General features: G+C 38.9%; 1 protein-coding gene across 8 annotated transcripts in view; it reads right to left on the bottom strand.

Annotated features, from left to right (window-relative positions):
• MAST2 (microtubule associated serine/threonine kinase 2) overlaps positions 1 to 25,742 on the bottom strand; it is a 239,088-nt gene that overhangs the window by 104,443 nt on the left and 108,903 nt on the right. The window contains exons 1-2 of one of the 8 annotated variants that reach the window (XM_032247422.1): positions 3,766 to 5,589; positions 290 to 484 (exon numbers count right to left, since the gene is read on the bottom strand). The exons of 6 other annotated variants lie outside the window; for them this stretch is intronic. In XM_032247422.1, the coding sequence (XP_032103313.1) occupies positions 290 to 484; positions 3,766 to 3,815 (245 nt within the window). In that variant the 5' untranslated portion in view covers positions 3,816 to 5,589. Of the gene's footprint in view, positions 1 to 289; positions 485 to 3,765; positions 5,590 to 25,742 lie in introns of those variants that run through there. One more of the 8 variants, XM_032247426.1, reaches the window with a different exon arrangement.

The raw sequence follows: 25,742 nt of genomic DNA, 5'->3' as shown, positions 1-25,742 counted from the left end.
GAGAGTTCTAGCATTCTGCCACGCTATGGGGTAGTCACATAGTTCACAAGGCTGTCCGATGATTAGGATGGGCACACAACTTATAATAGCCTCAAAAATCCAAGTACTGATAAGCTACCCTCCTTTCTCCTGACATACAACAGAAATCTGTGATATTTATTTTATTCTTCTCTGTGACAGAACCAAGACTCTTACTCCATTTCTCCCCATTATTAAGGAGTAAGGTATGGGTTTTACCATTTGGCCAGAATCAATTGTCAAGACCCAGATTCATAGCAGGTTTCCTTACCTCCACTGCAATGGGCGGCTGGAACAAGGACTGCCAGGACTGCTGCGGGCTCGCGGATTCAGGAAAAAGGCAAGAGAAGAGGTTGCCAGGACACAATCAGCACTAAATGGGACTTTAGTGAGGAAGAGGGCTGGAGCAAATGTGGGTGAAAACATGTGCTGGTTTACTTCAGCTCCTCGGCAAAGGGTAGAGATACTGACAAGGTACCACAGTAGGAAAAAAACAAGGTCAGTGATAACGTTTCAACCAAAATGAAACATATTCAAAGCGACTTGGTTTTGGCAAAAGCTCAAGAAAAGTAAGTGGTCAAAAATCATTCTCCAATATCATACTTCAGTATCAATGTTGGTATAGGATGACAACAGAGGAAAACTTAATCCATAAATTTAAAATACAACATTTATGATTTGGCTATTCAATGTATTTATTCTATATTTATTTTTATTTTTTGAGATGGAGTTTCACTCTTGTTGCCCAGGGTGGAATACAATGGCAAGATCTTGGCTCATTGCAATCTCCGCCTCCCTGGTTCAAGCAATTCTCCAGCCTCAGCCTGCCAAGTATCTGGGAATAAAGGTGTGTGCCACCAGGCCCAGCTAATTTTTTCTTTTCTTTTTTTTTTTTTTTGTATTTTTAGTAGAGACAGGGTTTGACCATGTTAGCCAGGATGGTCTCGATCTCTTGACCTCGTGATCCACCCACCTTGGCCTCCCAAAGTGCTGGGATTACAGGTGTGAGCCACTGCATCCGGCCTAATTTTGTATTTTTAGTAGCGATGATGTTACATCATATTGCTCAGTCTGGTCTCGAACTCCTGACCTCAGGTGATCTACCCGCCTCAGCCTCCCAAAGTGCTGGGATTACAGGCGTGAGCCATGGTGCCCGGCCCAAAGTATTTAAAATTGGTTTCTGGGCAAACCAAACCCTGCAAATTTACTACAACTCATCAATTAGCAGCCAACAGGTAATATTTAATGTTCAATGACTAAAACTACCTAAAGAAATTCGTATGTCCCCAAGAGTGAAACATTCTCAATAGTTTATAAATTATTGATTATATCTACAACAATACCAATTTATTTAGCTAACTTTTCTCTAATTAATGTATCAGATAATGTCAGTTAACTATGTATTTTGCTTCTACTTAAATTTTAGATTCCCAGGTTATTTTTTCCCATAAAAACAATCTAGCCATTTTGATATGTTAAGTCCTATTGAAGATTATTAAATAAGATCATTAGATTTAAAACACATAGGTGATAAATACAGATTTCTAATTTGTTGCCATTAGTAGAAATGACCCATGATAAAAATAATGCACCGTTTCCTAATATTTAATTTGCTCCCTTATTGGCATGGCTTTCTATACACATATTATATTTAATTTCCAAGGTAAAAAATTACTTAAGTATCACATAAGTACCTGATCTACTTCAAAATGGTAACATTTTTAGTTGCCTATATTGTTACTTCTGACTGTTTATAATATGGATACATTCCACTTGTGCTTATTTACATATATTCAAAGGAAATCTTCACTTTCCTAGTCATTATCACTCTAGTGGTCTTCAGTTTATTTCTCAGGTGGGTACACAAAATGGGAGTGTAACAGGATAGAGAACAGGAGGACAGACGGCTATTTAAAATTGCAGTTAGGCCGACATTTTCACAAATTCAACATTTTAAAGTTAAAAGAAGTAAAAATATTAATTTTTATTTCTCATTTTCAATAAGAATTTTCACTCTTCCAAAGAGCTATTTCAAAGTTAAACTCCCTCTCATATATGTGAGAACTAATTAGAACATTAGACAGTACTTATTTGTTAACCTGAATAATATGTTTTTAACAAAATTTTGAAAGTCTTAAGTCTTATCACATAAAATGAGGTTTAGTCATTTTGTTGAACATAGAATTGAAATTATAAGAATCTATGAAAACCAAATTTCATTTTCTTTTTGCCCCTAATTATTACTCTGCAAACTGGTTATACAATAGGTCTAGAGTCTAATAAGGATTGTTTGAAAAAGGAAAAGGTGATATACAAACAACTTAGGTCCTCAGGGGTTATTTTTCTAACTCAAAGTCAATAAAACAGATACAATGATTACCAAGAGCAGTATACCAACATCTGAAGAGCATGATTTGCCAAGTGTGGTAATCTCAGCACTTTGGGAGGCTGAGGCAGGAGGATCACTTGAGCTCAGGAGTTCAAGACCAGCCTGAGCAACACAGAGAGACTCTGTTTCTATAAAAAATTAAAAAATTAGCCAGGCTTGGTGGTGCATGCCTATGGTCCCAGCTGCTGAGGTTGAAGGATCCCTTGGGCCTAGGTGTTCAAGGTGTAGTGAGTTGTGATAGGGCCACTGCACTCCAGCCTAGGTAATAAAGTAAGACACTCTCAAAAACAAAAACAAAACTGTGATTTTTGACCGTTTATATTTTCTTAAATTACAAATTCCATTTAAAAATTTTTAATTTTGTTAACAAGTGACCTTTACTTTAAATAACACATTAGTTGATGAAGTTTCTTTTTAAATGGTCTTTTACTTTTGTGTCAGTATGGGAATAAAAGGTTTTTTAAAAAGTGTGTCAATACCCCAACTATATACTTCAAACACATCCTATTCCTCAAGGTCTGGTAGAATCATTAATTCAATCAATAAGCATCCGCGGACGCTGAAGGGCAACATCACAAAGGAAGCCCACTGAAGAAGCCTGTCTGTCTCAGAGCAAGCAGTTTACTTGGGGAGAAAATCTGAAATACACTCCCTTCGCCCTGTGAGTTAAACAAAGGCAGTTTAAGACAGACAACTGAGCTGAAATGGATTCTAGGTCTCTTCTTTCGCTGGTTATCTAATTCACTATCAATTCACTTGGCACTTCATTAAGTAAGCCTGAGCTGCTCTTGAAAAAGTCACCCTGAAGTGGAAGCCTTCTTCTACTCCCAGCTTTGAAATTCTCACCTAATAAAGTTTATTTGTATATTGGCCAATATAGAAATAAAGTTCAGGTCACACCCTAACGAGCCCATGCTTGAATCTGCAAGGGTAGATCTGAGGTCCTGAACTCACAGGCCATGGGCAGAAATACAATATCCTCTCCAGTCAAAGAAGGAGATACTTTTCATTTCCATTTGCTTCTCACATTCTTGGGGCTTGTATTTGCAGCTTTGACACTAACTTTAAATAAACATTTGTTTTCAAGGCAAGAAAATAATTGTCTTCATTTTTTTACCCAGTTCTCAAAATATTCATTTTAGGAATTCCTAAAATGACATTTAACTCAGTTTCTGGAATTGGAAACCTTCCCTGCCAAGGACCACTGTTTTGACCTTGAATTAATAAAGCCAGCTCAGCCCGCTTCCTGACAGGCATCTGCAAAACAGTCTTCATTCAAATAAACGAAGCTGTGTTAGTTGGCATTAGTTTTTTTCCTGACATCTGCCAGTTTCCAGTAGAGACCCCAGCCTCCTTACTGAATCCGCAGAAATGGTGCTCCCAGTCTCTCTCGCCTCCGTTTCATCATTCTCCTGGCTACTCAAGTTTTGCCCTCATACTGGAGTCTTGGTAGGAAGTTCTCTCACACAAGGGGTATGCAGTTCTGTCAGCCAAAGGAAATTATAAAAGCTTCCCAAACTTATGGCAAAAATTAAAGTACTTTTCTCTAAAAACATGATCTTCAGACTACCCCTCCCCTCCCCCCACAAAAGACCTAAGAGCCCAGGAGGCAGCAGTGGGGCAGTGACAAGTTCCAGATCCCAAATGAATCAGCTGTCCTCTGATCTGCCTGACATCATTCACACTCAGCCAGCAACAAATCAGAGCTACAGAAAGCACCTTGTTCCTGCGTCAGTGACAAGCATCAAACTCCCTCCCCCACAAAGCAGTTGCAACCTCCAACCCTGAGGCTTGGCGGCAGTAAAGACTGGCAGAAATTATACATAGCAACTTGAAAACTCACACTGTGTCAGAAATACTATTAACCCAGAAGGCAAGGGCAAAGCTAAACAGCTGTTGCAGTGGGCAAGGGACTGGAAGAAAGATTAATGATTCCAAACTGGTAAAATAATGAGCTAAGACTGTGGGCATTTCTGCAACATTATTCATTCTCAAACCCAAGCCTGAGGGATGACAACAGGGCTTTACTGTTAGGGCGCTCAAAGCACAGTCATTATTCAAATGCTGAATTTGACTAGTTTAAGTAAACTGTACTTCTTCAGACAAAGTTCAGCACCATTTTTTATTCAATTTCTATTACTCTCTAATCATTTGAATATATTTGTGGTAAGAAAAGCCAAAAGGAAAATTAAGAAAATAAGCCCAGAAACTAGTTTAATTTCATCCATTAATGTTTAAGGTAAGCTGCAGAAGACCTCTATTGAAGGGTAAGCTAAGCATACTTCTGTATGATTTGGTTTCCCCACCTGTAAAATAAAGATCATTAAGGTACCAATATATACGTTGTGGTGAGGATTAATATATGTAAAACAGCAAAGTGCCTAGCACGGAGAAAGCACCATAGAAGTGTTAGCTATTACTATAGGTCTTGCCCTCTTGGAGCAATCTCCCAGTCTAAAGGAAGAAATAGGTCTCAACAAATAGAAAGCCATCTGAGAAAAAGAACCTAGACTCAAGAAAGCCAAGTGATCAAGTAAACTGTGGAGCTAAACACTGGCAGCTAAGAGAGCCAAAGAGAAGCAAGTCTCGTCCCCTGCTTCAGAGGCCCTGCAAACTCTGATAAGCTTCTTTCATTCACCTAGATGACAAAGTATGTCAAGCTGTTTTTTCTATGGTAATATTCAAAGGACTAATTCACAGGCAAACTGGTGCTTTTTAAATGCAGGTCACACCTCTTTAGTAAAACATGATGTCAATTTAAGAAGTCAGGTCATACCTCCTTAGTAAGACATGATATCAATTTAGGAAGTCAGTATCAACATTTTCTAAAAAGGGAAACTGCCTGCACACAAAAGGTACATATACAAATGAAATAGAATAGAAAAGAAAATATCAGAGTCGTTCCCACACAGTAAAGGCAAGCACTGTTTTCTGAACTGTGTGTTTATGACATCCATCACTGAAATACATAAAAATGAGGAAGGGGATCCAGGCAACTAGGATCACCTCCCTCTTGACTTCCACACTGCATTTCAATAGAAGAAAAGGCTGGGTGACTGTTCCTAAATCACCTTCCTATAAGATAGCAGGCCTGGTATGGGAGAATCTCTGGGAAGACACTGTTTTTACTTAAACAAGATCAAACCCCCACCCTACTCCTCCAAGACCAGAAACCTTTCACATGTAATTCCTAAACTGTAAACCCAAGACCCTTTCATATGTGATTTCTTTTTTTTTTTTTTTTTTTTTTTTTTTGAGACGGAGTTTCGCTCTTGTTACCCAGGCTGGAGTGCAATGGTGCGATCTCGGCTCACCGCAGCCTCCACCTCCTGGGTTCAGGCAATTCTCCTGCCTCAGCCTCCTGAGTAGCTGGGATTACAGGCACGCGCCACCATGCCCAGCTAATTTTTGTATTTTTAGTAGAGACGGGGTTTCACCATGTTGACCAGGATGGTCTCGATCTCTTGACCTCGTGATCCACCCGCTTTGGCTTCCCACAGTGCTGGGATTACAGGCTTGAGCCACCGCGCCTGGCCTATTCTAAGCATTTTACACATAAATACTCATGTAGTACTCATCATAGTCATACGATATACGTACTATTACTCCCATTATTGTTAAGATCATACCAGTGGTAAGCAGAAAGTAGCATTTCCTCAATATGTTGGTGCCTGGTTATATATATATACATATATATATATATATATATATACACACACACATATATATATATATATACACACACACATATATATATACACACATGAATTACACTAGCCAGAAGTGTTCCTGTCGTCAGCCAAGTTGGTAAACTGAAGCAGTCTAACTCTAGCTTCCAATGTTATAAATCACTGTGCTCTACCTTTCAGGAGAAAATTCTGACAACAGCAGCAAATGAATTTCTCTCTAGCCTGCTCTGCATATATTGCAGAACAGTACTACTGCAGAGCAGTATTCCTTGGGTGGAGGAGAGAAAGCATGGAGCTCCTTAAATAATGCTAAAGTGAGAAAATATTTCTTTGGTTTTTAGAGAATGAAAGCCATATTTTACATCCTTTATCTGACCAAAGAAGATATTACTTTTACCTCCAGGTAACACATTCCCACACAGAGTACTCTTGTTAGCAGCATTAGAATCCATTGGTGCCAATATTCCTGTAGCTTTGCCAGGACTAGGAAGGCCTAACATTTCCCTGGGACTGGTGACAGGGCTCAATAATTTGCAGTATGGCAAAAGAAACATCTGCCTTCTCTTATTCATTCATACATCTATTTATTGACTGCAGAGCCAGGGAAGAAAGGCCTCTGCTACAGGCTTCTCACTTTAGAGATCCTGCAAAATAACAGAAACACAAAAAAACAATCATTAAAGAAATGGGGTTTCCTCTATCACAAGATTCCACACTGGCAAAGTGGAATCCTAAAAATCCATTCTTGTGACTTATACTGTTCAGACCACAGGAAAACCTCTGTCCACATATTTCTTCCTATGTCCTTAAAAAAAGAGGCAACTGGTTGGGTGTGGTGGCTCGAGCCTGTAATCCCAGCACTTTGGGATGCCGAGGCAGATGGATCACGAGGTCAGGAAATTGAGACCAACCTGGCCAACATGGTGAAACCCCGTCTCTACTAAAAATATAAAAATTACCTGGGTGGGGTGGCACACACCTGTACTTTCAACTACTTGGGAGGCTGAAGCAGGAGAATCACTTGAACCTGGCAGGCGGAGATTGCAGTGAGCCGAGATTGCACCACTGTACTCCAGCCTGGCGACTAAGCAAGACTCCGAGAGGCAACTACGTCAGAATGCCATTTATGGGTTGTGAAACTACAAACTTCAGAGAACTCTGCCTGAGAATATGGAATATTTGAGCAGCACAGGGTGTTAGAAATAAAAGACAAGACAAATTAACTGTTACATCCTTCCTGTCAAATAACATCAATGTCTAGATATCATGCCTAAGAAAGTATTATCTCCTAACAAAGTCAAGCATCCATTTATTTGATTTATTCCTGTTCTAATTCCAGGTTCTAAAGGTACTCATAATTTAGTACACTATTCCTAACAGTAGCACACAGCAATTGAGCCCCAACTGAGACCCTGTCTCTAAACAAATAAGCAAGTAAGTAAGCAAGAAAATGGGGAAAATGGGCTTTCATGATGTATTAGTTTTCTATTGCATAACAAATTAGCAAAAACTTAGCGACATAAAACAATACACATTTATTATCTCACAGTTTCTGATTCAGGAATTCAAGCACAGCTTAGCTAGGTCCTTGCTTAGGGTCTCATAAAGCTGCAAGCAAGGTGTCACCTGGGCTATTTTCTCACATGAAGACTCGATTCAGGAAGAATCCAATTCTAAACTCGTTCTGATCTGCACACAGAACATTCTCTAAAATTGACTACATGCTCGGTTATAAAGCTAGTCTCAATAAATTTTTTAAAAATCAAAATAATATCAACCATCTTCTCAGACCTCATGGAATAAAATTACAAATCAATACCAAGAGAAACTCTCAAAACCACACAAGTACATGGAAACTAAGCAATTTGCTCCTGAATGACTTTAAAGAATGAGATTAAGGCAGAAATCAAAAAAATTTTTTAAGTAAATAAAAATAGAGACACAACATACCAAAATCTCCAGAATACAACAAAAGCACTGTTAAGACTAAAGTTTAGGCCAGGCACAGTGGCTCATGCCTGTAATCACAGCACTTTGGGAGGCCAAGGTGGGAATATGGCCTGAGCTCAGGAGTTTGAGACCAGCCTGGGCAACATGGTGAAACCCTGCCTCTACTAAAAATATGAAAATTAGCCAGGCGTAGTGGTGCATTTCTGTAATCCCAGTTACTCAAGAGGCTGAGGATCACTTGATCCTTCTGGTCCTGGGCTTTTTTTTTTGTTCGTAGATTTTTATATTACTGATTCAGTTTTATAGCTCATTATTGGTCTGTTCCAGATTTCCATTTCATCCTGGTTCACTCTTAGGAGTTTGTGTGTTTCAAGGAATTTATTCATTTCTTCTAGTTTTCTCTGGTTTATGCTCATAGAGATGTTATAGTAGTCTCTGAGGATCTTTTGTATTTCTGTGATATCAGTTGTAATGTCACTTTTGTCATTTCTGATTGTGCTTATTTAAATCTTCTCTTTTCTTGGTTAATCTATCCAGCAGTTTAACAATTTTGTTCATCATTTGAAACAACCCACTTTTTGTTTTGTTGCTCCTTTATGTCATATTTTTGGCCTCAATATCATTTAGTTCTGCCCTGATCTTTCTTACTTCTTTTCTTCTGCTAAATTTGGGTTTGGCTTGTTTTTGGTTCTCTACTCCCTATAGCTATGATGTTAAGTTGTTATTTTGAGATATTTCTTTTTGATGTTAGGCATTTAGCGCTATATATTTTCATCTTTTTTTTTTTTCTTTTTCTTTTTGGAGACAGATTCTTGCTCTGTTGGCCAGGCTGGAGTGCAGTGGCACAACCTCAGTTCACTGCAACCTCTGCCTCACAGAGGATTCACAGCCAAGTTCTACCAGATGTACAAAGAAGAACTGGTACCAATCTGAAACCATTAAACAAAAAATCGAGTATGAGGGATTCTTCCCTAACTCGTTCCACTAAACCAACATCATCCTGATACCAAAATCTGACAAGTACAGAACAACAACAACAACAACAACAAAAACAACAGGCCGATATCCCTGATGAACATGAATGTAAAAATCCTCAACAAAATACTAACAAACTGAATCCAGCAACACATCAAGAAGATAACTGGATAATGATCAAGTGGTTTTATGCCTGGGATACAAGGATGGTTCAGCACGCACAACTCAATAAATGTGACTTACCACATAAACAGAATAAAAACCAAAAACCATATGATTATGTCAACAGACACAGAAAAAGCATTTGATAAAATTCAACAACACTTCATGATTAAAAACCTTCAACAAATTAGGCACTGAAGGAAGACACCTCAAAATAATAACAACCATCTATGATAAGCTCACAGGCCAACAGCATCATACCTAATGGGTAAAAACTGAAAACATTCCCCCTAAAAAGTGGAACAAAATGAGAATGTCCACTTTCACTACCCCTATTCCACATAGTACTGGAAGTGTTAACCAGAGCAATTGGGCAAGAGAAAAAAATAAAAAGCATCCAAATAGGAGCAGAGTTAGTCAAATTATATCTGTTTACCAACAAAATAATCCTATACCTAGAAAACCATAAACATTCCTCCAAATGATTCCTGGACCCAATAGACAATTTTAGTAAAGTTTCAGGATATAAAATTAATGCTCAAAATCAGTTGCATTTCTATACACCAACATTCAAGCTCAGAATCAAATCAAGACGCCAATCCCATTTACAGCTGCCACAACCAAAATAAAATATCTAGGAATACATTTAACCAAGATGAAAAACCTCTACAAGGAGAGCTAAAGAACACTGATGAAAGAAATCACAGACAACACAAACAAATGGAAAAATATCCCATGATCATGGATAGGAAGAATCAATATTGTGAAAATGGCTATACTGCCCAATGCAATTTTTATCAAATTACCAATGTCATTTTTCAAAGAATCAGAAAAAAACTATTCCAAAATTCATATGGAACCAAAAAAGAGCCCACATGGTGAAAGCAATCCTAAACAAAAATAACGAAGCTGGAAGCATCACATTACCTCACTCTAATTATACTACAAGTATACAGTCACTATAACAGCAGGATACTGGTACAAAAACAGACATATAGCTCAATGAAATAAAACAGAGAACCCACAAGTCAATCCATACACCTACAGCAAACTGATCTTCAACAAAGTTGACCAAAATAATCAAAGAACATTCCATTCAATGAATGGTGCTGGGAAAATTGGCTAACCATATAAAGAAGAATTAAACTGGACCCCTATCTCTCACCATATACAAAAATGAACTCATGATGGATTAAAGATTTAAATATAAGACCTGAAACTATAAAACCCTAAAAGAAAAGCCAGGAAAAACTCTTCTGGACATTGGCCTAGGCAAATAATTTATGACTAAGACCTCAAACAAATATAACCAAAACAAAAGCAGATAAATGAGACTTAATTAAAGAGCTTCTGTACAGCAAAAGAAACAATTAACAGAGTAAAAGACAATCCATAGAATGGGAGAAAATATCTGCCAACTATACATCCAACAAAGGACTAATATCCAGAATCTAAGAAACTTAAATCATAAGAAAAAAAGAAATCTATTAAAAAATAGGCAACAGACACAAAAGAAGACAAGCAATCAACAAACTCATGAAAAAAATATCCAACATTACTAATCATCAGAGAAATGCAAATTAAACCATAATGAGATACCATCTTATACCAGTCAGAATGGAAAATGACAGATGTTGGATGCAGAGAAAAGGAAATGCTTATATACTGTTGGTGGGAATGTAAATTAGTTTAACCTCTACAGAAAATAGTATAGGGATTTCACACTGAACTGAAAATAGACTACAGTTTGATCTGGCAATCCCACAACTGGGTATCTACCCAAGGGAAAATAAATCTTTTTTTTTTTTTTTTTTTTTTTTTGAGACAGAGTCCTGTTCTGTTGCCTCCTGGGTTCAAGCAATTCTCCTGCCTCAGCCTCCCAAGTATCTGGGACTACAAGCGCATGCTACCACATCTGGCTAATTTTTATATTTTTAGTACAGACGGGGTTTCACCATCTTGAACAAGCTGGTATTGAACTCCTGACCTCATGATCCACCCGTCTCAGCATCCCAAAGTGCTAGGATTACAGGCGCGAGCCACTGCACCCGGCCAAGAAAATAAATCTTTAAAAAAAAATTTTAATTGTTAAACTTTTTTTCCCTTGGGCTTTAAGACACAGCATAAGGAAATTACTTTACCAAAAAAGACACCTTCACTGGTACATTTATTGCAGCACTACTCATAATGCAAACTCAGGAAATCAACCTAGCCTATCAACAGTGGATTGGATAAAGAAACTGTGGTACATATATACCATGAAATATTATGCACCATAAAAAGAATGAAACCCTGTCCTTTGCAGCAATATGGATGTAGCTGGAGGTCATTATTCTATATGAAATAACTCAGAAACAGAGAATCAAATACCATGTGTTCTCACTTATAAGTGAGAGCTAAAAATGGGTACATGTGGAGATAAAGATGGAAACAATAGACATAGGGACTCCAAAAGGGGAAAGGAGGTGTGGCAAGCATAGAAAAACTACTTATTGGGTATTATATTCATTATTTGGCTGACGGGTTCACTAGAAGTCAAAACCCCAGCATTATACAGTATGTCCATGTAACAAACCTGCACATGTACCCCTGAATCTTAACAACAACAAAAAAAGGACAGAAAAGAAAATATTTTTGGCCAATTCTATTTCTATTGCTTCAGCAAAGCAAATATCCTCTAAATAGAATTTAATGGGGGGGGGGGGGACACTGACCAGGAGCTGCCTGGTTCATGGACAGTAATTTCAAGGTAAATGGAAACCGTCCTGCTTTGGAAGACTGCTCCTCTGATCAAAGATGGTAAAAAACAGATCCATGTGGTGGGCTGAACTGCATTCTATTCTTCTAACACTGACTGATGGAAGAATTGAACAATGGTAGAAGCCCCTGTGTCTGGGTCTTTACTGACCTCATGCAATGTGACCAATGGCTTGACTATACACTCAGGTGAGAGGACAATGGAAACCTGGCCTGTTAAAAGAATACCTACATGGAGCACGGCCTTAAAGACATTTGAGGGATGCATTAAGCTGACAGGAAACAATAAGTAGACATCCCCTGTGCTCCCTTGAGGTGGCCACCTCAGTCCCTGAAACGAGTGAGTATGGGGGCACTGCAGCAGTGCAGAGATGAGCTGAATCCAGACAGGATTCTTTTGCACCCTCTCAGGCACAAAATGCCACAAAGAACTGTTCTGTTTCTCCACAAAGATTGCTGGTGACTATGGGGCAGATTCTCTGGTAGGAAGGCCCTGAACATAGCTGGCATATGAGACTAACGCCGGTAGCCCTGGGGGCTACAAATGGGTCTTGACAGGAATAGACACTGACTCTGGTGTGGGCTTTGCTTATCCCATGGAAGATAAAAATGCTCAGAGTACCATTAAAAAACAACAACAACAGAAGATATTGCATGGATTTGAATGGCCCATCATCATTTCTTCAAGGAACACACTGTACAGCCCATAATGTCCAACAATGGACAGAGTAAGATATTCTCTTAGAGTAATAGTCTGATAGAGAGTAGAATGGGCAATTGAAACATTGGTTGTCTAAAACAGGGGGAGATAAAAACATGAAGAGGTGGCTTACAGGTCATCATGAGTATGTATGTGCTCACACTCAACGTGGGACTTTTTCTCTGTTTTTCTGGTTGATCTGAGGAAGAGGGGTTGGGGAGGATGCTACCATGAATACACAATTCTTTCCAGGGGAGGAGTACATTTGTATAACTATGATATTTTTTTTCTTTTACTTTTCTTTCTGTTTTGTTGTTGTCTGTTTGTTTTTGAGAGACAGAGTCTCACTCTGTTACCCAGGCTGGAGTAGAGTGGCACCATCTCAGCTCCCAGGTTCAGGCGATTCTCCTGCCTCAGCTTCACAAGTAGCTGGGACTACAGGCATGCACCACCATGCCTGGATAATTTTTTTTGTATTTTTAGAAGAGATGGGGTTTCACTATATGTTGGGTAGGCTGGTCTTAAACTCCTGACCTCAGGTGATCTGTCTGCCTCGGCCTCCCAAAGTGCTGGGATTACAGGTGTGAGCCACTGTGCCTGGCCCTGTTTGTTTTTTGAGACAGGGTCTTGCTCTGTTGCCCAGGCTGGAGTGCAGTGACATCCTCCTACCTCAGCCACTCAAGTAGCTGGGACCACAGTCAAGTGCCACCACACCCAACTACTTTTTGCATTTTTGGTACAGACAGGGTTTTGCCATGTTGCCCAGGCAGGTCTTTAACTTCTGAGCTCAAGCAATCTTCCTGCCTTGGCCTCCCAAAATGCCAGGATTACAGGCGTAAGACACCTTGCCTAGCCCGTAGTTTTTTCTTTCCACCCCAAATCAACTTTGAAAATTTTATTTTTTCTCTCCTACCTGATGCAGTGGTCCTAGGACCAGGGTTGCAACTATAAGTGCCGAAACAGCAGGGATGATTTCTTTTTTTTTTTTTTTTTTTTTGAGACGGAGTTTCACTCTTGTTACCCAGGCTGGAGTGCAATGGCCGCGATCTCGGCTCACCGCAACCTCCGCCTCCTGGGTTCAGGCAATTCTCCTGCCTCAGCCTCCTGAGTAGCTGGGATTACAGGCACGCGCCACCATGCCCAGCTAATTTTTTGTATTTTTAGTAGAGACGGGGTTTCACCGTGTTGACCAGGATGGTCTCGATCTCTTGACCTCGTGATCCACCCGCCTCGGCCTCCCAAAGTGCTGGGATTACAGGCTTGAGCCACCGCGCCCGGCCAGCAGGGATGATTTCTAAAAAAAAACTGTAAATATGTTTTTAAACCTTATGGCAAAATTCCTAAGAACATTACTGGGGTAAGTAGTACTTTCACCCCACTTAGCAAAAGTGGGACTAACAGTGAATGCAGCTATATTGCCTGGTGGTAAAAGCAGCTCACTATTTCTGCTCCTATATAACTTAACCCTATCTGAATGGAGTGGACTGGGGAGGAGCTACTCCTAGACTTGTATTGCTGCCTGCAATCTAGAACAGCACAAGAGAGATTCTAATGTCCCTTTCAAATGTGAAAAGGTTTGGGTATAAATGGAGAGAAGGAAAATTGTAGCTGAGAGTAAACAAGTGAATAAATGAGTTAGGGTTACTAATTAAGGAAAATTCAATGTTAAAACCCAAAAGAGTCTAAGAACAAGAGGTACCGCTGTCTCAAGCTCAATTATTCCAGATGCATGAAAGTATGAAACTGTATGTTTACTAAGGCCAATCCCAATTTTGGAACTTGATAAGATTGTAGGAAACCTGCAAACCTGAATGGCCTCATCCTGGGAGACATTCATACAATATGATGTACTGGACTAACAATTAATGATTGTGAGGGAATGTGTTCACTTTCCGGGTCCACAAGGGGGCATAGTTTTAAGGGCAAGAACTTCCCAGCACCATGCCCCTCTCCCATCTCTGTCAGTCCGGGAGATTTAATGGTTTATGTTTAAATTTCACGGGAATGAGAAGAAACAAAAAGTCAGTCACTCCAGCAGAAGTTCTAAGGAACTCCTTTCATTGGCCTAGGGACTCAGAGAAGGTGGGGGTTCCTCCCAGGTTAAAAGTCCCCTCTTCCATACTCCTTTGGACTCCATGTTTGGATTCCCTTACACAAACACTGTTTTTGTCTATCCTGGATTTTACCTCTGTAGTCCCCTTACACACTCTCTCATGGAAGCCTGTCTTCCCCTCCTACACCTCAATATAACATTTCCTCTCCTGGATTCAGGATAGTTGAACACGCGGAAGTTACTGGAGAGTGGCATGCCCGGGGAGGGCACAGACGCTCCATGCCATTTCTCCAGTAACTCGCCCTATGCATCTCTTCATCTCTATCCTTTGCAGTACCCTATAAACCGGTAAATATTAAAACAGAAATCCAAGAGGCTGAGTGCAGTGGCTCACACCTGTATTCCCAGCACTTTGGGAGACCAAGGCAGGCGGATCACTTCAGGTCTGGAGTTCCAGACCAGCCTGACCAACATGGTGAAAGTCTGTCTCTACTAAAAACACAAAAATTAGCCAGGTATGGTGGCACACATGCCTGCAGTCCCAGCTACTCAGGAGGCTGAGGCACGAGCATTACTTGAACCAGGGAGGCAGAGGTTGCAGCGAGTCAAGATCGCACCATCGCACTCCAGCCTGGGTGACAGAGCAAGACTCGGTCTTAAAAAAAAAAAAAAAAAAAATATATATATATATATATATATATATATGCGCACATGCGCGCGCACACACACACACACACACACACACACAGTCATTCAAGAAAGTCTATTTCATTTGGCATTGTTATTAAAAGAATACAATTCATAAGAAATTATTGATTATAAATAACGATTTCACTAAAAAAATAAAGCCAAAGTATGGATATTTTAATAATTTATGAATTTGCCTTAATTTATTGCTCATTTAAATAGATGAACCCCTAGACATGTGCAGTATTAATTCAACTATTTTTTATATTTTGCCAACTTTTAACTGTATAAAAATTGATAATGAAATTGGTTGTAATATTTGCCTGCTTTCTTCACTGATGATATACTGTTTTTCTTTAATCTTTGAATGTTTTCATTTTATATCTGGATGAAAGCCATAATTTTTTGTTTTTATTTATTTATTTATTTTTAAACTGTCTGTTAAACAGTTTTGGAAGTCTTCCACCAAATGCACAAAGAATTAACCTGTGAGTCACACTCATGTGGACCATCCAAGTACGTCAGCACTTGGTCCCCACAGGTAAATCTGAAATGTCAATCTGAAGTTGGCTCCCAGATGAACACAGAAGTTTATAGAATCTCTACATTTCTAATTTCAATGTTCCTTTACATAACTGGGTTTTGTTTTGTTTATTTAGGGCTAAGTTATTCCCATCTATGGCAGCAGAGCATGGGGCATTGATTTTATGGACTGAACAATCCCAGGTATACACCCAAGAGAAATGAAAACATATGCCCATTAATAAAACTTATACATGAATGATCATAGCAGCTTTATTCATAATATTCAAAAACTAGAAACAATCCAAATATCTATCAAATTGTGGTACAGTCACACAGGAAATATTGAAACATAAAGGAAGCCAGATGCAAAAGAGCAGGTGGTTTGTCATTTTCATTTCTATGAAATTCTACCACAGGCAAAACTAATCAGTAATTCCAAACAACAGTGGTTGCCTGGGGCCAAGACCTGAAAGATGGGACTGACTGCCAAACTATAGAAGGAATATTTAGGGGTAATAAAAATGTTCTATCTATTAATTATGGTTGTAGTTACATGGGTACATACATTTGCCAAAATTCATCAACAAAACAAAGGATCTCAAAGTGTTTGTTTCTATGGAATATAACTATCAGTAATTACAGTATTGAAAATGGAAACTGAGACATTACAAAATACTTACTGATTCATTTGGTGATAATACTAAAAATGCACTGCATCTTAACAACATCTTAGTACTCATTATAAAATTAATTCTGACCTTGAGGACCCCTAAAACTTATCCTTAAGTAAAGCATAAGTTTGTTTCAGGATATGAAAACTAATGAAGGACAAAACTTGGACTGTGAATTTTGACTGTCATGGTTTATAATACTTGAATCTGAAAAGCTACAAACTGGTTAAAATCTTAGCAAATAATTTATTCAATTTTGGTGACTCCATGTCCCTGGTTTACTATTTACTGCCATTACTTACAATATTAAAATGTATTCTTTTATGCTGTGTAATATACCTAGATAGCAATTTTTTGTGTCTTGCTAGAAAAATTTTCTGTGCTTTATGCTGACTTATGTCCTTAATTAAGCAAGCATAAGACTCTTCATACAAAAAACTACACTTATTTAAAATTGTGTTACTTTCTATGTTTGTTTATAAATATTTTACTGTCACTTAGGTTAAATAAGTAACCAGGTTATTATTTATCAAGCACAACAATCCTATCTTAAGTGTTTCCACTAATAATTCTTTGAAGATCTGTCTTCCCCAAATCAGATCCTATGTGTAGAAAATACTAAAATAAAACTTACAGTGTAATTTTATTTTTTAATTTGAGACAGGGTATCACTTTGTCACCCAGGCTACAGTGCAGTGGCATGATCTCAGTTCACTGCAACCTCCACCTCCCAGGCTCAAGGGATCCTTCCACCTTAGCCTCCCGAGTAGCTGGGACCACAAGTGTGCGCTACCACACCTAGCTAACTTTTGTACATTTTTGTAGAGACAGGGTTTCACCATGTTGGCCAGGCTGGTCTCAAACTCCTGAGTTCAAGCGATCCTCCCACCTCAACCTTCCAAAGTGCTGGGATTACAAGCGTGAGCCACCAGCATTATTCTTATGATATGAGTCTCTGTCAAACACAGACAGATTCCGTTTTGTGCTAAGGCTTATCTGAAGATTCTGTAATCAACTAGAAGCCAAAGTCTGTGTCTTCAACAAAGAAGAGCTGTCGCAGTGCTCCATGGAAAAGGCCCGCAGCAGCTATTTTAAAACTACTAACACATTAAAGAATACACAGGCTTCCAACGGCACTGCTTGGACAACTGGACAACTTCCAAACCATACCAATGAACTGAGTCAGAATTTCCAGAACTTTTTTTAGTTAAGAAGCTGACTACTAACCTAAGATCCAGGGAAATTAGAATTATGTACACAGAATTGAATGAACTATAAGAAGTGATAATAATTTGTTTGAAATATTATTTTAATGTCCATTTTCTAATATGCAAGGGAGTCAGTTGTATTTCTTGTTAGGCTATCTATAACACTTAACAATTAAACAGACTTTGCTCCTGTAAAATGAAACATTCCTAAATCACATCTGATTCTCATTGACCCTCCCCTAACCCAGAACTAAGAAGGTCTTACCGAGTCTCCTTACAGTTCAAGGTAATACAATTATTTGAATAGGGCTAACAAGATTCTGTTCTCCATTTGACCGGAATATAATTGTAAACAATGATTGTGCAACAACGGGCTTGCCTGAAAGGTGACATTTGAGAATCATGCTCATTTGATCAGGTATAACAAATCACTTTTAAGGAACTATGGTTGACTTTATGCAGCCAATACTTAACAAAATCTTCCTGAAGAAACTGGCCTGGTATCTGACTTTACAGGGTCCAGACTTACATATGGTTGTCTGAGACCTACGGACAGTCTGTCTTCCAGGAAGAGACTTCCTGGAAGGTCCAGGACCCTTAGGAATTCACCCAAAGTTATAAGTATTACAGGTAAAATGTGATAGAGAGTTTCTTAGGCTTGCCTTCCTAGCCTCAAAATACAAATAATAGAGGCCTTTAAAAGTCCAATCTGAGATTCTTTATAAAAATTTTCAGCAAAGCAAACTTAAGAAGGCCTTATGGTGTTCTGTTACTAAGAACAGGAATGATACCGAGCTCGGATTTATAATTTGGAGGCAGGTTCGCGAGAAGAAAACACCAAGCCGAGAATAACAAGGTAAAAGAAGAGGATTTTATTTACAAAAGGGAATAGGTAAAAGAAGAGGATTTTATTTACAAAAGGGACATACCCAGAGACCGTCCGTTCGGACACTCAACACCGGCGTTACAGCAGCACGGGTAAAACGCAAGTCAGAACTCTAAGCAGTCTCTCTCTCTCTTCAGCACCGGCATTACAGCAGCATGGGCAAAGCGCAAGTCACGGCTCTCAGCAATCTCTTTCTCTCTCTCTCTCTCCCTCTCTTCAGCACCGGCGTTACAGGAGCACGGGCAAGGCGCAAGTCACAGCTCTCAGCAATCTCTCTCTTCCTCTCTCTCTTTTTCCCTCTCTCCGTCTCTTTGGTTTTTTGTCTATATTTTATATGTTGTAATTCAACTTAGGTCATAAAGTAAACACCAGCTGCTCTTTGCCTTGTCTCTTATGAACGTTATTATTATGTAACAGTAATTCTTGGCTTTGTTTACGGTTTTTGAAGAGACTGGAATTGGCCAGATTCCCAGCTCCTCGGAAATAAGCCAGTGTCATAATGAGCTCCTAATGCCCCGGGCTTACTGCCAAAGAAATGATAACTTTAGTTTCCAAGGTCCAAGAAACTTAGAGCAAACACTGGGCATGACTTTTCTTATATTAACCCTACATATGGTAAATTAATATTCTGGCTACACTATGCAAATAATCAAGCCAAGCCTAATGAGACCACCCTTGTTTTGTGACCAAAAATGTTTCAGATTATTTTAGATGAAAAGGCAGGAGATTATTTAAAAAAAAAAAAGTAAAAGTTAAAAAGAAAAAATAAGGTTACTGGATATTCCCAATAAAAACCTATGCATTGTTTAGAGAATACTCTTCCAGTTTGATTCTAGTCTTTTACCATCTTTGAGATACTTTACAACTCTGTAAGTTGTAGGTAACAGATGCTATGTGAAATTTTATATATATATATATATATATATATATATACATATATACACACACACACACACAGGATCTCTCTCTGTCACCCAAGCTGGAGTAGAGTGGTGCAATCATGGTTCACTACAGGCTCAACCTCACAAGCTCGTGCAATCTTCCCATTGCAGCAATCTAAGTAGCTGAAACTACAGGCGGTCACCACCCTATCTGGCTAATTCTAAAAAAATTTTTTTTGCAGAAACATGGTTTCACTACATTGCCCGGGCTGGTCTCAAACTTCTGGGCTCAAGTGATCCCCCTGCCTCAGCTTCCCAAAGTGCTGAGATTATAGGTGTGAACCAGTACATCTGGTCCACAAAATAATGTTTGTCTGTAGACATGCTGATGAGTTCTGTATAGTGGAGGTACAACTGACTTCCCTTCTCTCCATAGAAAAATTCAATTTTGTAATAATTAATAAATTTATTTCAACACTACACATACACACAACACATATCACTGTATGCTTCTTTCACTTGTTTGAACTGGAATATATCTGCTAGATTTTCTTACTAATAATGAGTTAAATATTTAACATGTGCCTATTTTTTAAAAATCAATAGCTTGACACACATTTCAAAATGCTATTATGCAACTATATTTCTAGAGGTAGGAGGATAAGACATTTATTTTCTTTTACAATTTGATAGCTCTATTTTAAACGATTAAACATGTATACCTCTATTTATATTCTTGTGCCAGACCATACCAGTGTTTGGAACAAGCTCAAATGATTACCAATTTGTGTTAAACTCTATAGTAGGCCCTGGGGTCAGCATACTGTAATGCACATGGTCCTGACCTCACGGAGCTTACCATCTGCTATGGATTAAACTGCATCTCCCCAAAATTCATGTTAAAGCTTTTACCCCCAATCTGACTATATTTCCATATAGGTTCTTTGGGAAGTAATTAAGGTTAAATGAGGTCATAGGGGTGGGGATCTAATCCTATAGGACTGGTGGCCTTGAAGATGAAGGAAGAAAGAAGGAAGGAGGAAAACGGAAGAAAGATGGAAGGAGGAAGAAAGAAGAAGAAAAGAAGAGATAGATCCATCCCCCTATCCTCAGGCTGGTGTACCACATAAAGGCCATGTGAGAACACAGCAAGAAGGCCACTCTCTGCAAGCCGGGAAGAGAGGTTTACCAGAAACCTATTGCTGTCACCTTCTTGGACTCCTAGTTTGCATAACTGGGGGAAAATAAATTTTTGTTATTTAAACATGGTATTATAGCACCCTGAGCTAATACTAATATATTACACAATGAGAGAAGGCAGATAAACAGTTCTTTATTTACAACTGATGTAAGAACTATGAAGGAAAAGTAGAGGGTTTAATGAAAGTATGTTCTGGGAAACCCAACTTAGTCTATAATCAGCAAGGTTTGGGTGAGGTCAGGAAAGCCTTTCATAAGGAAATGAAATTTAAGCTGGGACTTCAAAGATCAGTAGAAACTAGACTGGTATGGATGGAAAAAGAACTTTCCAGGCACAGTGAACATATTGTGTAAAACATGAAGACAAATATAGCAACCACATTATATAGATAGTCAGGTGTGATCCTAAGAGTAAGAAAAAATTCATCAAAGGCCAGGTGCAATGGCTCACATCTGTAATCCCAGCACCTTGGAAGGCTGAGGCAGGCAGATAGCTTTAGCCCAGGAGTTAAAGACCAGACAGGGCAATATGGCAAAACCCCATCTCTACAAGAAGTACAAAATTTAGCTAGGTGTGGTGGTGTGCACCTGTGGTCCCACCTACTCAGGAGACTGAGGTGTGAGTACCACCTGACCCCAGGAAGGTTGGGGCTGCAGTGAGCTGTGATCGCACCATTGTACTTGAACCTGGGTGACAGAGAGTAAGACTCTGTTTCAAAGAAAAAAATAAAATCACCAAAGAATTTTAAATTAATATCTAATAATTAAATCCACATTTTAAAAAGCTTTTCCTGACTATTTTATGATAGATAGGTAGACTGAGGATGAGCAATGCCAGATAAAAAAAGACCAATTAGGAGGTTATGGCAGTAGCAGAGGCAGGAAATTACAATGACTGGGACTATCTGGACATACTAGTGGTAACAAAGAAAGAAGGCTGGGCACGGTGGCTCACGCCTGTAATCCCAACACTTTGGGAGGCAGAGGCAGGCGGATCACCTGAGGTCAGAAGATCAAGACTATCCTGGCCAACATGATGAAACCCTGTCTCTACTAAAAATACAAAAAATTTGCTGGGCATGGTGGCACACGCCTGTAGTCCCAGCTACTCAGGAGGCTGAGGCAGGGGAAACTCTTGAACCCAGGAGGCAGAGGCTGCAGAGAGCCAAGATTGCACCACTGCACTCCAGCCTCGAAACAGCAAGCCTTCATCTCAAAGAAATGAAAGAAAGAAAGAAATAGAAATTATTTTTATTGGTCTATATAAGACCAATTTTTAAAAAACAGGGTCTTAAATGTTAACACAAAGCTATTACTATGGCCTTTAGAGTCCTAAATGGTTGCAAAATTTCCTGATTTTCAAAGCCCCACAAAAAAACTAAAGCCCTATATCAGTCACCACTGATACCTCAACAAAGGGTTTACTATGTGTATGCAGCAGGTGGTATCTCTTTTTAGCACATTCTCCAGAAGTACTGATCCAGGCATCAAGTTGCATCAGAATGGGAAAGTACATGACACTGTCAGTTTCATAGGGGCAAAGTTTGACACATCGCAACCCTGAGGCCTAGAAACTCCTCTCTGCCCACTGTGCAGATCTGCTGTGCCTATCACAGCAGACACCAGACATTTACTTTCATTCAGTATCTGGTATCCAAGTCCACTGCCCACATGAGTAAGCTGACAAAACAAAAGGTTAACTATCCCCAAGGGCTCTAAAGACTACAAGCCAGCAATGTCAATAATATCAACACACACACATATATACATATGCCCTATGAATACAACCAACAGCTACCTCTCCACTCCAATCTCAATTGACTACTCACAGCTTCTAAGAAATAAAGCAAGACATTTCATGAAATATGAGGAAAATTATCTCAAGTATAATGGGTATTAGAAAAGCTTTACTTTCAGGGTAACTGGAGACATAAGCATTATTTACATTAAGCTCCCAAATATAGGGTCTAGACACTTGTGCTGAAATTCACAAACAAAAGAAACAATCGCCAGGCACAGTAGTTGATGCCTATAATCTAAACACTTTGGGAAGCAAAGGCAGGCAGATAGCTTGAGCTCAGGAATTCCAACCAGCCTGAGCAACATGGTGAAACCCCATCTCTACAAGAAATACAAAAATTAGCCAGGCATGGTGGCAGGCACCTGTGGTCCCAGCCACTCATGAGGCTGAGGTGGGAAGATCTCCTGAGGCCAAGGAGAGCGAGGCTGCAGTGAGCCGAGATCACACCACTGCACTTCAGCCTGGGCAACAGAATGAGATCCTATCACAAAAAACAAACAAAATAACAACAACAGCAAAAGAAACAAGACTATTTGAAAGGAATCAACCAAAAAGAGGCTCCCTCCATAGCGCTGAGCAAGAAAAGCCATTTAGAGTGCTTCAATTATAAAAAAGCAAAATACAAAACTCCTCTAGCTTGGGTAAACAGATACAAGTAACTTTAAACTTCAAAATCTTCTTTCCACAGATATATATACTTTGAACAAGGTTATCAACTCCCTTGGGTCTGATATTCAAACATGATTATTTAATGCATTAAAAAAATACCCAGATGGGTTTAAATATGAAATAGCTTTCTAAAAATGAAAATGATTTAGTTTCAGGAAGCTACGTCTAAAATAAATGCTATGAGCCAGGCCAAAAGAACTTTCATAATCATCTTGCCCCAACAAAGCCCTTATTGTGGCAGACATGGATGATGTTTGCATATTGCATATTGGAATTCAACAGCTCTCTTCCCTAACCTGACCAATGTTACTATAAACACGTGTGTGTATACACTTATAGATACATATACATATATAAATATATACATATATATTTATGGATCTATCTCTATCTCAACATCACTCATTCCATTCACACCTATTCTCTGCTCAAATGTTGCCTTAATGAGAAAATCAATTCCTGGACAATCCAAATTTTTTTTGTTGTTTAATTTTTATTGTAGAGAGAGGGTCTCACTAGGCTGGTCTCAAACTCCTGACTCAAGCAATCCACCCACCTTGGTCTCTCAAAATGCTGGAACTACAAGCGTGAGCCACCAAACCCAGCCTGGACAATACAATTTAAAATTTAAATGTCAACCCCTACCCCTACAGAAACACACATCCTCCTATCTTGTATCTGGCTTTATTTTTCTTCAGCGCACTCAGTACCATATGACATATGTTTTTGTCTCTCTTAAGTAGAACGGAAACTCCATGAATGCAGGGACCTTGTCTGCTTTATTTACTACTGTATCTCCAGTATCTAACATAGTGCCTACACATAATTGGAACTAAAATAATATAGTATGACAGATGCATGGATGGACAAATTTGAGCAAATGACAAAGTGAATGGAGGCAAAAAGACAAAAATATAGTAACTTATTTTACCAAAAAATATCTAGTAAGTGATAGTGCCAAGACTGAAACCCACATCTGCCTGGCTTACAAACCCAAGCTTGAATTTTTATGTTACACTTCCACTTACCAATTTGGAGACTTTGGAGGAATTACTTGTTGGGTGGAAGAATGTGTATTTTGTATAAGGCCAAGTTATCACAAAAGTCTAGAAACCCATATTTGATGAGTTCCTGTCTGTTTTAATGCAACTAACATATTATGTGGAAAAGCACAGCAATTGAGAGCCTCAAAAACTAATTAACAAAAATACGCTCTCAAAGGACAAGAACACCAAACTAGAGGCAAACTCTAAATTTCTCTATGCACATGAAAGATATGTCAAAGGTTATGGGCCTTCATAACCTGGAATGAGCATACCATAGGATTTGCTCTTGGGAGAGCCATTCTGAGAAAGAGGCAAACAGGGCAAATATAATGCCCCCTCCTTCTGACCAAGACTTAAAGGACAAGTATAGAAACTTTAAAAATTTCTAGATCAGGCTATGAGGACAAAAAACAGTAGGGCAAATAGTAAGTCACTAATTTTATTAACATCAGTTTCTCCACACAACAAATTTTGTAGTAATTAAACGTATTCAAATATCTGTTTTGTGGTTCTTACCTTTCCGTTTTCTTTACTACAAATGCTAAGCAATACTTTGCCTCCTGTTGCATACTCCCTACAAAGACTTGCCCAGCTCCATGTACAAGAGGTACCATGGAACTTCAATTGTTTGGGGAGATGACTAAGCATAGAGATCAGGTGAAACAAGTTTCTATGACTAAGCATAGAAATCCCTTCATTTCACAAGCATGGCAATTCAGGTCCAGAAGCAGGAGTTCCTGTTTTAAAGCCACACATAATTTGTTGGCGGCAAAGCCTGTATTTGTACCCACGTTTCCTTATTTTCTTCCAAAACAAAACTTTTTCTACTCCTCCAATATTAGAGATAAGAAAGGATATTGTTAATATTAAAGAACTGAAGAACTTCTGATTTACTTAAGCTCTTCCAAAGAGAAGAATTTATCTAACTGAACTTATAGCCTCAGAATTTAGATCACTCTGCCCAGCAGAGAGTGGGTTTTTGTTTTTTTGATGGAGTCTCGCTCTGTTGCCTAAGCTGGAGTGCAGTGGCACCATCTTGGCTCACTGCAACCTCCACCTCCTGGATTCAAGCAATTCTCCTATCTCAGCCTCCCGAGTAGCTGGGATTACAGGCAAACGCCACAACACCCAGCTGATTTTTTTTATTTTTAGTATAGATGGGGTTTCAACATATCGGTCAGGCTAGTCTCAAACTCCTGACCTCAGGTGATCCGTCCACCTTAGCCTCCCAAAGTGCTGGGATTACAGGTGTGAATCACCGTGCCCAGCCCCAGAGTAGGTATTAATGTGTATTTACTGACTGATCAATTGTTTAAATGTGAGTTACTTTATCAAAAAGAGGAGGGAAAACCTATTTCTGATGCTTATTAATTAAACATTTTTAAGGCAGTTAGGGTAGGCTTAACTTTAGATATCACTAAAATGACCAAAAAATTCTTCTGATATAAAATAAAAATAAGAATATTCCTCCTTCT

The sequence above is a fragment of the Sapajus apella genome, unplaced genomic scaffold, assembly GCF_009761245.1.
Source record: "Sapajus apella isolate SASKATOON/1434 unplaced genomic scaffold, GSC_monkey_1.0 scaffold62, whole genome shotgun sequence".
Taxonomy (NCBI): domain Eukaryota; kingdom Metazoa; phylum Chordata; class Mammalia; order Primates; family Cebidae; genus Sapajus; species Sapajus apella.
Note: the sequence above shows the minus strand (reverse complement) of the source record. Positions and strands in the feature narration are given on the sequence as shown.